This window comes from Haliotis cracherodii, unplaced genomic scaffold (assembly GCF_022045235.1).
Source record: "Haliotis cracherodii isolate W230 unplaced genomic scaffold, xgHalCrac1.p SCAF_6, whole genome shotgun sequence".
NCBI lineage: Eukaryota > Metazoa > Mollusca > Gastropoda > Lepetellida > Haliotidae > Haliotis > Haliotis cracherodii.
In genome coordinates, this window is record NW_027266319.1 from 38,917,932 (window position 1) to 38,931,486 (window position 13,555).

At 38.7% G+C, this 13,555-nt stretch overlaps 1 protein-coding gene across 2 annotated transcripts in view; it reads right to left on the minus strand.

The window, feature by feature from the left end:
* Window positions 1-13,555, minus strand: part of LOC139446713 (SRSF protein kinase 1-like) — a 62,284-nt gene that overhangs the window by 18,648 nt on the left and 30,081 nt on the right. For both annotated transcript variants that reach the window (XM_071228007.1, XM_071228008.1), the window contains 4 exons: window positions 2,797-2,884; window positions 2,017-2,104; window positions 1,147-1,253; window positions 588-750 (listed from right to left, as the gene is read on the minus strand). In XM_071228007.1, coding sequence (XP_071084108.1) covers window positions 588-750; window positions 1,147-1,253; window positions 2,017-2,104; window positions 2,797-2,884 — 446 coding nt within the window. The remainder of the gene's footprint in view (window positions 1-587; window positions 751-1,146; window positions 1,254-2,016; window positions 2,105-2,796; window positions 2,885-13,555) is intronic.

The window sequence follows — 13,555 nt, forward strand, 5'->3', positions numbered from 1 at the left end:
ATAGCGGCGTGCATGTACGTGTGTGTGTTTGTGTGAATATCCCACTCAGACACAGTATACTGATTCCGGATGGATACAAGGAAAAAGGAATGACTTATTATTAACCAGATCACAAGTATGACCACCCAATCCATCAAGTCCATCAAGTCACCTCATACAGGCATAGGGTGCAGGAGACTCCAACCCAGAACCCTACAGGATCATAACACATGGGTAGACATTATGTCATTTTGTCAAGGGTAAATTTGTGATGAATAGTGACATCCCTCCAAGAAACTGCCTTATTCTTTTTGACACTGAACACATACCTGCTGCAACAATGATCAAAATATAAGAGACTATTTCTAGATCATGCAATAATGACAGCTTCACCAAGCAAATAGAAGTGAAATCAACAGGACAACTATTTATCAATGTCATAATTTGCATGAGTCATTAAATATTTGCACTTAATGCAGATGTGAGCACTAATGGAAATCCAAACGAACATCCTTCTGCTATTTGACACTTTTCTTTTTTCCCATTAAGCAGAAAGCTAATCCCTTCCTACAAATACATCTGGCAGCCAGTCTGCATTAGTGACCCACCTGCAGAGCCTGGTAGTTTGAGACCTAGCTTTTGCCACTCAAAAGCATCAGCTGCTAGCTTCCGGATGTGGGTTTCATCAACACACATGAGAATGTTCTCAGGTTTGATATCGGTGTGGATGATCTTGCACTTGGCATGAAGGTAGTGCAGCCCTTGCAGCACCTGCAAACAGTCCCATGTTATATATGGAGGAGGAATGGGAAGAAAACTAAAATGATATGACCTTATCTGAACAACTTTAAAAGTCCGAACTCTGGTGGCTAAATATCAACTTAGATATATGATGACAAAGAATATTGGGCACTTATCAAGCCAGTTTCAGGTTCAGAGATTAAAACAATTTATTGAAATGCATTCAAACTCCTTTCCAACTTATAAAAAAATAAATCCATTTGTCTAAATTGATTCTACAGCTAAACCCGAAGTGAAACTTATATCCAAGTAGGGCCCATCAAAGACAATTTATTGACTTTCATCAGTCACAAATTATTGATTAACAGATAAAAGCAATTCTAAAAGAGATACCAATGCTAGAGTTGTCTCCCCTACACTACTTACCTGTTTTATTATACATCTGACATTGGCGAGGGGTATCCCCTGATAGCTGGATCGAATGATAAGCTTCAACAAGTTATAGCCCAACACCTCAAACACCATACATACATCTGTCATGGGTTAAGGATCAAATTTTATCTTAAATGTCAAAGCATTCATATTGATCGTAAAGTCACAAATAGAAAGAAAACCATTTAATCTCCATTGATACATTCAGCTTGTAAAAACCTCCCAATCCCTAACATTTCTGTCCAAATATTTGTATTTAAATTTAAGCCTTGATAACCAATTTTTTCCCAATTCATTTTTTACATGTAATCCCTTTATGCATCAAGATCGCGTACAAGATTAATGCACTTATACAGCGACACATCGTGTGCACGTGCATGTGCGCATGTGTGAGAAAGTCCTCGTTTTGTCCCATTAATGCGGAGACAGGACAACAAGGAGTAGCATCTTTTAACATTGTTTATTATTAGTGAGTGAGTGAGTTGGGTTTAACGCCGCTTTTAACATTATTCCAGTTATATCGCGGCGTGTCAGCTTAATGTGGGAGGAAAGCCTGAAGTCATGCAGGTCTTAGAAGTATACCACTTCGGTGAAACCCACGAGCACGGGTATGGTGCTGACAAACCTAGAAACATAATTGGGGCGAACCGGGATTCGAACCCACAATCATTGGTTTCTGGCGTGCCCAAGGGACGCAACTCTGCACAGCGAATCGCGGCGCCTTAGACGACTGGGCCACCCGTGCCCCCTTCGTTTGTTATTAACCAGTGACATTTATCATGCATGTTCTTCACACAGTCCAAAGGAATGACTACAGAAAGAAGAACCATATTGGCAGTTTGTTGTTGGTCATTCAAAGGATACGTGTCCCATTCACCCCTGTTATCTTAAAATCATCCAATAACTGTACTGTCTTCTTTCTGTAGGGATCATTCTCGTCACTGTTGCGAACCTGAGGCAAAGAAATCAACAAATCAACCAACAGAAACCAATTTCATGAAAAACAATTATTATTTTGTCAGGAATCTCAATATGGAAAGACCCCAGTACAGAAATATAACAAAGGTGATTTTCAAAGATAAAGCTTAACAATTTCACATAATTATAAACTGCTTATACTGATTGGATAACATACACGTATGTACTTCTGTGAACCAGCATGAACCAGGGTGAGAAGAGTGTAAGTTGTAAGTTGCAAGTTGCAAGTTGCAAGACATAATCATCAGCAATACTATTCACTATCATCAAGATCAAAGCTAAGTGTCAGTTCCCCGTCATTCATCCAAGTATAATTCAGGCATTATAGCCATTCTGACCAACCAATCCCCCATTTTTCCCCTTGCGAAAGAAATGAAATATTGTTGGCTAACTCTGACTTCAAATACCCACATGGAAACAATAAATAAAACAAGTTAGAAAGTGACAGAGGGTCCAAATTGGCAGTTACCCACCAATGTGAATAAGTTTGTCTGATGTTAACCTTAAAGGTGTCCCTGGAAAAACATCTGGCTTTGTAGATGGTGTACTGACATCACTATTCAGGTTTGTAAATTAGCAATTTCCAGTTGCAAATCACCAACATTACATCAATCTCACGGTAGCAGACAATGTAGAAATGTATAAACAGCTTCTGTACACACTTACACATTTTAATAACTTAATTTCATCCAGGGCTGTCTCTGTATAATGCTGAGCACTTTTGACGACCTTCAGGGCCACAAACCTCTTCTGTCTGGAAAGAACAAAACAATAATTATAAATCATTATCAATCACAATCATGGCCATCACCACCACCATCATCATCATCATCACCGTGGCCATCATCATCATCATCACCGCAATCATGGCCATCATCATCATCATCTTCACAATCATGACCATCATCACCACCATCATCATCATCATCACCATGGCCATCATCATCATCATCACCACCACCATCATCATCATCACCATGGCCATCATCATCATCATCATCACCACCGCAATCATGGCCATCATCATCATCAGCAGCATCATCACAATCATGACCATCATCCTGGCCATCATCATCATCATCATGGCCATCATCATCATCACAATCATGACCATCATCATCATCATCATCATCATCATCCTCATCATCACCACCACCACCACCACCATCAACATCATCATCATCATGATGGCCATCATCATCGTCATTAGAAATGTGAAACGTGAAACATAAAACATATCGAACTATATTTGAAGGCTACAGGCATGCATGTGTTGTATGTCCTGACTAATTGAGGTTTTATAGTGCTAGCCCTCTCGTATACCCACAATCACACAGGTTATGGGATGCATAACGAAACATGTTCAAGATGTCTGTCCACAAACAAGCCCTAGAACATTAGAACACACATACCATGATCTGAATATCCTAAATAGCATTTAAGCTGCACACAATATCAAATGACAGACTTCTGTGATGGTATATATCAGGGCTGACACAGTAAAACATTCACAAGAGATGTATCATGACTCCCACGATACAAAGGCATTAACTCTATCAGAGCCTAACTTCATACAAAATCAACTTGAAACATAAACCTTGTCAGCCATGAAACTGTTTGTGTCAAGAATTGTGTGAAGATCACAAGCTTGTTAACAACTGTTGGAATAGACTGGCATAGTCTGCTATCTAATGGATTAAACTATTGATTAAATCAATCTTTAGAAACATATCAGTGACATTACACACATTGTTTTAACACATTTCCAAGAATATTACATTCAACAGAATAAACATTTTTTGGGGTCCTCTTTTGATTTCTTAGGTGTGACAGATTCTGTAAATTAACTGTAAACAAATCATCTCTCCTTGCTTATGACATATTAACAAAATACCTATCAATGACTGACGGTACAATCCAATCTGAAACTATGCATACACAACTGTTAATACTGCAGTGTATTTCAACACACGAGTCTTGCATTCTGTGTCATGTCTAGTGTGTATCACCGTGCATCAGTGTAATATTGGAAGCTTGGTTTGATTGGGATTACAGAAGGCAGAATACATTAAAAATAGCTGCATAAGATCTAACTGTCCAGTTAAATACCTGAAAATGGAAAGCAGGGCATATGAACTCAATAATTACAAGATATTGTGATTTCTCTGACTTAAACCCTGTTATCGTTGAAATTATTTCTCTATAACAATAATATTTTTTTACCTATAGTTCCATCAGATGTACTTAAATGGACATTATAATGTTCTTTAAGATAGTTACTAGTCACAGGACTAAGGCTTGTGGCTGTGTTTAACCCTGCCATTGAGACATTCACTTGTCACATATCTAATGGCTAGAATCGGTGTGTAACCCTGATTTTGAGAAGTTCACAAGTGCCAGAACTAATGGTTTGTGGCTGTGTCTAACCCTGTAGATATCCCACTGACACTGGGGTGTAACAGAAAGCTGCACTGTACAAGAAGTGGCGAGGAACCATATATAAATCTTACCATGACTTCCTGAAATGTGCATTAAACCATATGTCAACACAAACAGACGAAAAACCATTCCAACTAAAACCCAAACCCAAAGAATAAATGTAGCTGTGCTGAGGGTCAGTGTTTGAAATAACATAAATAGCCAGGCTGCTATCAGGACCCACAGACTTCAAAAGCAGCAGGCCCTGACTAAACTTGTCAGGCTCTCATTTAAAAAACTGCAGTTTATTTGACATATAAATCGACACATAAATTTACTGTATACCATAGGGACCCATTCAAATTGGAAACTATGAGCCCGACACAAGATCTACCTGCCATTGACCTATGGGCAGGTGCTTATTTCAAACATTGCGGAGGGTCCTGATGAGGCTTATTGTTTTGCATAAACAACTTATAAAACATTGTAAACATGAGATGTGTCAAATTTAAATCATAAAAGATAAAAATAAAATATGCAATGTTTTACCGACGAAATATGATGTGGAAAACCTGTTCAACTTTTTCACTAGGCCGAAAAATATAATGACTACTGACTAAACATGCTAAAAGCCCCAAAATTTACTAACTACCAACTTGTAAACCCTCCTCTCCATGGTACTTGTTTGCCAAAACTTAAAAAGGAAAAGGAAAAGAATCCTGACAGCGTTACTTTTTACAACATGGCATTTCCTGACTAGCAGCCACTGCTAATAATGAAACAATGTTGCGGACAGTGTTACGATGACATAGTGCAAGCTGGAACAAGTCCTGCTGGGAAGACAAGCCTTATGAAAGTAATGTGTTGGAGACATGAACACTCAGTCCCTGGACAACAACACAGGAAGGCATTCAGCCCCTTTTTCACATGCAGCTTTTCCACTTGATTGCAAAAGATACCTAGACTGATAGTCGTTTTCAGCCAAGCTGCACACACTCCAACAGGCTATACACAGCATTAAGGCTTCATAATGTGATCAACAAACCATCTAAAAGATTGATTTGTGCCACATAAAATATCAATCAACAAGCCAGGAGTACTTGGTTTGTGGACCAACCCAGTCCAGAATGGTGATTGAGGGGGCCGGTTATTGTGTCAAGAGAAGCCCTTGATTATCAGTTAATTTCTGGTATACAGCCAGCCACTGACAGAAACTGGATAAGTAGGATAATGAATACCTGGTCAGCAGATCCCCTCAGTGTGCAGGGGGGAAAACTAAAGTCCCAATTATTGTTCAGATGGAATCTGGATGGAAATATATAATGATTCTTCAGAGACTGCTTACAGTATGTCAATATTATTCCAGAAAACATATCCAAGTGTACTTAATTTAGTGTAATGATCTACAGCTTCCTTGGGTATTGAGGTTTTGGTTTGGTTTAACGCTGCACCGGGCAATATTCCAGCTATATGACGACGGTCTGTAAATAATAGAGTTTGGACCAGACAATCCAGTGATTGATATCATGAGCATCGATCCACGCAATTGGGTTTGATGACATGCATGAACCAAGTCAGCGAGCCTGACCACCCGATTGAGGTTTTGGACAAGGATATCTTGACCTATCGACCACATACATATTCAGTCTCTAACATCAGGGATGGGACAGGGATCCCTTTTAATGTCATCCATTTCCCCACTGTATCAAGTTATAGTGAAAACACTTTTCCTACTCAACAACAAAGCCTCTTGAGAAGCCAGTTATTGCAGACACATTACACACACACCATAAACTGTGAGCCAGCGAATGTTCTTAAATGCTGCTGTCAGCAATATTCCAACTATACCACGCGAGACAGTAAATAATGAAACTGTGTGGTTGGTATCATGAGCACTGCCCCATGCCATCGAGGTACGATGATACGTCATCAACTGAGGCACCAAGCTGACCATCCGATCCTTTAATATAAGGGTAACACTATTTTTCAGGGCATAATCATTTGCAGAAGTCCGGGGTTTTCCATTAACTGCCCCACGAAGGAGGGCAGATGAAAAGACCGAGGGCTTCTGCAAATGATAATGCCCTGAAAAATAGTGTTACCCTTATATTATAGCTAAAATGGATGGAATTTATTATCAAATAAAAAGAAACAACAATATCGGTTTTTAAACATTTACTGCAATCAACACGAATGTCACTGACTCACTTTTACAAATACGGAAACATAGAACAAACCAGATAACGTCACTATTGAACGTGACGTCACCTATCTCTATCCTATGATGTCACCTAACAACGGACGTGATAATGGCCCGTCATCAGGCAATATGAGGGCATTATCAAGTTACAGTGGCCCGCTCATTTCTGATAACATGCGGGCGGTTTAATGATAATTCTATCCATTTTAGCAATAAGTCCTCTTACAACCAGCATAGTTTGCTGGGGGACAATTCTAAACCGGAACCCCCATGGGGCAAGCAATAGAATGCTGAGACCTATCTGGTTCCCATGTGGTACCAATAAACAGGGATGCACTGAAGCTGCATGATTGTGCAATATTTATACTCATGACCTCTTAAAGTACTCACTGAAATGAAAAAAACCTGTTTTTTCGATCTCAGATTTTAAATAAATGCTTATATATAAATATTCAAACAACTCAATTAGTACCAATTGGGCCTTGGCACAAATACAGCGTATCAAAGGTTTTTATGTCTTTTTACACGTAAAAGTGTGTAAAAATATGAACAAAACAGACTATTGTGAAACAGCATAACCAGGTGTTAGTAGATCAAGGTGAATGTCCATGACACCTTGACGACAGGTGAAAACAGGTGCTTGAAACCCACGTGCATGTGATTTGTCAGTGGTTAGTGACTTGTGAGTGGCATTGTGGGAAAGTGAGTCATCGTCAAAATATCAGAACGTAATAGTAACATATTCCCTTATCAAACAACAACTTACATGTCATTATTAATATGTACATAAACATAGCTGTTATTTTTATTGTTTATAACTTTTTTCCGGGCTAATTTGCATAATGCCTATAGCCTGTTTCTGCTATGTCAATTTGGACTTAGTTTTATGTTTGAATGTTGAAAGTGCCTACAAATTACCTCCTGTAAAGTACATTTTGTATTGAGCACTGAGATAAAACTTGCAAATCCAGACTAGTACTTTTCCAGTTGTTTTGTTATTTCGTATTTACATCTACGTAAATGCTCTGTGTCGATTATTAAATCCAGCAAAACAGTGGGGTTTTTCATTTCCATGAGTACTTTAGTAACAATGTACTCAACACAAATTTACTTGCTATAACAAATAGAAGATGTTATTGTCAATCTATCAATATGTTTATCAGGACTATGGTGTAGGCGCCTAAGCACAGGCTTTGCAAACCATGTCAACAAGTATATCAGAAGGTATTTTGATAAACAATGTACTTAACATGTGCTGTCTTGCAAATCAAAAGAAAACAAATGAAATTTCATATTGAACCAACAGCATTAGCTGGAAATTTTGAATGTCAGATTTCATCAAGCACTCAGTAAAACCCCACAATTCTGAAAACACATACTGTTTATCAACATTGTAACTCTCACATTTGTGGACAGAAATGACATCACTCATTGCCAGTCATACATTACATGATGCTTATTGTACTACAGTTACAACTGAATAATTCTGTTAGTTCTAATAAATATTGATCAAACTTCCCAAGGTAAGGGAGTTAACTTGCTGAACTGACAACTGACCAAGGGGAAATTTCAACACAATTAGAGCGGGCTGACATTTACCAGTAGTTGTTGGCACATGTAGAATGACTCATCCTTCAAGCGTGCTACTGCTGTAATTAACACATAGCCTTATCATAATACACCGTCACAACACGACTAAACATTCACTCCCTCCTGTGGCTTCATGAGGTGGGGTTAGGTGAAATGGGGTTCAAAATGGCATTCAAGCTTATTGCACTTACGTACCTCATGGGTTTGTGTGTGTCTGTTTGCATCCAGTCAGGACTAGTTTTGATAGTGCTAGTCCACCAGATACAATGCAACAGTTTAACATGGATACCCCACTCAGACACAGCATACCGACCCCAAGCCTACCAGTCTGTATTATTCCCTTATTGCCGAGCAGCAGGCGGGCAAACAACAAGTACCATCTGTTAACCTTTGGCCTGCAGAATTGTCGCGACACGCAGTCTAAGGGTTAATGTCTGTGACACGGCATGACGTGGTATGATGCGGCTCTCCGAGCAGACGTTCTATCCACTAGACCACAGTAGCTAAGGCAAATGATACTCAGTGATATACGGCTTCGCTTAATGTATTGCCTACACAATCAGTTTAATTAATCCTTTCTTATCATCCAAAACTGGCTCCCACAGGAGATATCGCTTGGATGAGATCAAGCAATATCTATACTGTAGATATCACTGCAATGAAATTACATCACAATGCTTTGCAGAACATTCTGACGTCACTGGTTACCATGACGTCACAATCAAATGACATCACTAATGGCTCTGCTACTGAAGCTGTTAGCAGTACTTTTTACACTGAAGACACTGCTAATTACTGTCTACAAATTGGAGAAGTTGGAAGGATGATGTTAGATGATAAATAAAACCTCACCCTCGTGTCTTTTGATATCAAATCTATCAACACTCTTTGATAAAAGTGGCAAAAATCCTTGGCAAGCCTCGGAATTTTTCCACTTTTATCAACTCGTGTTGAGATTCTCTATATACACACTAATAGTCAGGTAGGACCTTAAATGTGTTAAACCGTCTCTATTCTAAATACACAATAATCATAGAAGTGCTAGTGTAATCACACACATGATATATAAATGACAAACATGTAGTAAAGATTAAGATTTTGTAATGAAGAAGACAAACTGTTCTTTTACTGGTGTCATGAGTTTTAAAATACCAGATTGGTAGGCCTTGTAACGAGTACCTGTATTGCAATATTCAGAAACAATCCATGTATTGTGACAACTACTTCTTTTGCAAAGGGACACGTTATAATAATAGTAATAATAATAATCATAATGAGTACTTATATTTCGCTTGACTCCATACAAAAGGTGTATGCTCAAAGCCTTAACAATTTTACCCCAGTCAATGGATTAGTGAGCACGCGCTTATCATTCTCATCTCCCTGAGGAGTATACAACCCAAGCTGTTTATGAGGTGCTAGAAGGTTAACTGTCCTCTCATTCTACCAGGTACCCATTCTCTGCTGAATGAACAGATGCACATTTTGAACAAAGTCACTTGCCTCTGATGAGACAACCCATGTGCTATTTGTCAGTGAGTGAGTGAGTGAGGTTGGTTAACGCTGCTTTTAACAGTATTCCAGTTATATCGCAGCGTGTCAGCTTAATGTGTGAGGAAAGCCTGAAGTGTTGTGGGAGGAAAGCCCGAAGTGATGCAGGTTTCAAGACGATTACCACTTCGCTGAAACCCACGAGCACGGGTATGGTGCTGACAAGCCTAGAAACATAATCGGGGCGAACCGGGATTCGAACCCACAATCATAGGTTTCTGGCGTGTCCAAGGGACGCAATTCTGCACAGCAAATTGCGATGCCTTAGACGACTAGGCCACCCATACCCCCTGCTACTTGTTCTTCAGTGTGGGGCAAAACCGAAGCCCTAGAAACTATCAGGAGTCAGGAGTTGCTTAACTCCACCTGATTTGTGACCTGTGTGCTGTCCACAGGACCACGTGCCACCTTTTACAATTAATGAAATATTTGAGATGCCACTATCTATACACTCATGTAAACACTTTAAAAAATCATATGTTCAATGAGTTCAGGTTGGGAATGTGACCATATCAAGTGGAGCTAAAAATGAAACCAAATGCGAATACAATTTGACTTTCCTCACCCATGTTTTTCAAGTTAACTATACATGAAAGACTTGTCAACTCAAAAAAATAAGATTTTTTCTCAGGTTAAGAAATATTATGATATTATGATAAGGATATTGGGACCAAATTCCGTTACTTTGAAACCTCAGATTATAATGTAAGTAGCTTCCTGAATATGACATTTAATCCTACTATGAATAACATGATTATATTAAGGAATAGTATGACAAAATTTCTGCACTTGGGAGCAAAGGCTACATGTTGGACAGCCACACAAACACAAATCTGAAGCCTCACATGCCAGGGCTGAGCACAAGATCAATCAGGATCTAACATCTGCTCACCATCAAAGATGCTGCAAACAACATTCTCCTCTTATAAAACATTGGCCTCTGTCTGTGTGTTTTTCTTCTTCTTTTTTCAACTCGAATTACTGCCACGTAAAGACATTCTGGGTTTATGTTTTTTCACCATTCAGGGTCTTAACTTGTGCACAGCTTCATGTGATAGGAATGGACCAGGAAGTGACCTGATTCAGATGGAGGAGAGTGGGGTAGTGATGGATGGATGGCTGGTGCTGCTGCTGCTGCTGCTAAGCAGCCGTCAAGACCCAGCAGCATCATCACTGGCTTGGTTCTACCCGGCCAGTGTTTAATCCAGCTGTGTGTAGTGGCTGCCACACTTGTGCAAATTGTTCATAATTAATGCACTGCTGTGAAGCCCAGCTTGTAAATTTGAGTATGTGCGTGAGTCTTTGTTTCAAATTACTGGTTCAAGCTGATATTTCTTTCTCTATGATGTGCGTATGTTTATGGAAGAACTTGGGGAACAACTGCATAGCTGAATTGCTTAAATTAATATTGTTATGGTAAAAGATATCGATCGCTAACGAAGAACATGTTGAAGACTATTAGTATTAGCTATATTGCATGTATTGCAACTGAAAAATAAAACTTTCCTCAATGTCCTTTATGTTGAGTAACACTACTGGGCTACCAAACCAGTTTAATCAACTAAATGACCCTGCAGTTCATGCAATCAATCGTCATAATGAAGGCAAACATCAAAACAGCACGACAGTAATATTCTCCTTGAAACAAACACAACTTTACACACCTACATTGTAAACACAAGCATCCCTTTATTATATCAAAATGTAAGGTCGTTTAAAACCGTAACTGTTGATAACAAGACAAAAAGTGACTTTGACTCCAACATATTCCTAAGTTCAAAACATGAAAAAAAGCAATATTTTCTCACAAAAACAACTTATCAAAATCAAACTTTGCACTGCACCTCTCCTATTAGTATAGAAACAGTAACCCCTATTGGAAAATCCATGAACTAGTTTTTAAGTTGTAGGTCGCACAAATGTTGAAGTAAAACATAACTTTGCACTGCACATCTTCTGTTAGTAAGGAAACTGTTCCCTATATCTGAAAAGAATCCATGGAGTTGTTCTTTCAAAAAAGGTCACGGAAATGTTGAAGTAAAAATATTTTAAGTATAAAAAAAATGAATAAAGGGTGTGTATTTTTTCAGAAAATACAAATATTGAAATCAAACTTTGCACTGCACCTCTCCAATGGACATAAAAACGTGTTCACCACATTCCAAATTAACACAAACTGTCAATCACTGGCTACTCCTGAAGTGAAAATGAAGTGCTAACTGTCAACGCCCAATTACATGAAACCGAGGTAAAGGTGTATTCATTGCAGAAGTGCTGTGGGGAGTAGAGTACAGTAATAAATGAACCATCACCACCCAGGTCTTAAACTTAGCAACATTGCACTGCACCTCAGGTTGTAACCCGACAGAAGGAAGAAATATTTGCAATGGTCTTCAACAAACAACCAGCATTAAGACTTTAGGGATGATCTGCTAATTAAGCACCTCCAAAAAATGTCTGAATCCTGCCCCAGAAGAAAGTCATGGGGTTAGTGCAGGCTGTTTCAAAGTCGGTATTTCATGTGAAAGCTAGTTCACTGCAGAGTAGTGTCTTGTTTATCTGGTAACTCTTTGTGTACACTGGACCAGGTAAACGAACAGTTGTCACCTTTTGAATCCCTGAGAAATAAGTATGCATGGGCGTAGGTATACAACTGGTGTTCTTAAAACTTTACATCAATCATACAGAAGATGTACAATGTTTTAAAGCAAGATTATCCAAAGTCACTTTTCTTGCCAGAACGGGAAAGATTTGTAGCCACAAATCTTACCCCACATTTTCTGAATCATGCCTTTCACGAAAATAGCCTTGGGAAGGCACTTTAGGAGTGTACATTCATTAGTGCTGAACAAGACTTCACACTTTCTCCCATGCAGATGTCGTGACTGGCCTTGGTTAATTTCCTTATTAACAGCCAAGTAGTAATAAATGGCGGCAACAGTTAATTCTTTTAACATTGCTTAAAATTCATTAATGGAATTAATACAACAAATGCACAAAATGATACTACTTTATTACATGAAAAACCTTTCCAAAACAGTTATTGCAATCAATTTACTGGACCTGCAATTCAGAAGAATAATTGACTTAAGTAATTTTCATAAGTCTGTATTTTCTTGTGTGTACGACCATTTTTAACAAAACACAAGGCTGTGTAGAACGGATGCATATTATACATACAGGATTATCAAGTTTTGACTTTTCCCCCCAAAGTGAACACATAACCATTGGCATGCTGACACCAAAAATAGCATATCAACAAACTCATTAATGGTTTCAATAAGCACCTCCTAAGTAAGTTTCCCAGCACCCATAGTGCTTACTACAGTCAATATGGTACAGTCAAGATCTCCTTCCTAGCCCTAAACTGAAAATAGTGTAGAACAAATAAATCATCAGCACAAAATATACAAACAGTGCTATCCCAGTAAGGTCATGAACTGGAGCTTCTGAGTATACCAAAATGTCAGTTCTAGCTTGACCGTCAGCTATTCTGATGGTGTGACATTTAGTACCCTGATAACAAGGGAGATATCTCAGCATGGCGGAAAGATCACCAAAGTGACCCACAATTTCCACTGGAATAAAGAGATGAGTTGTAATTTTTGTCCAAATGCATAATTAATGATTATATCGGAAGAGATCATATATGGCTAATTTCTTCCC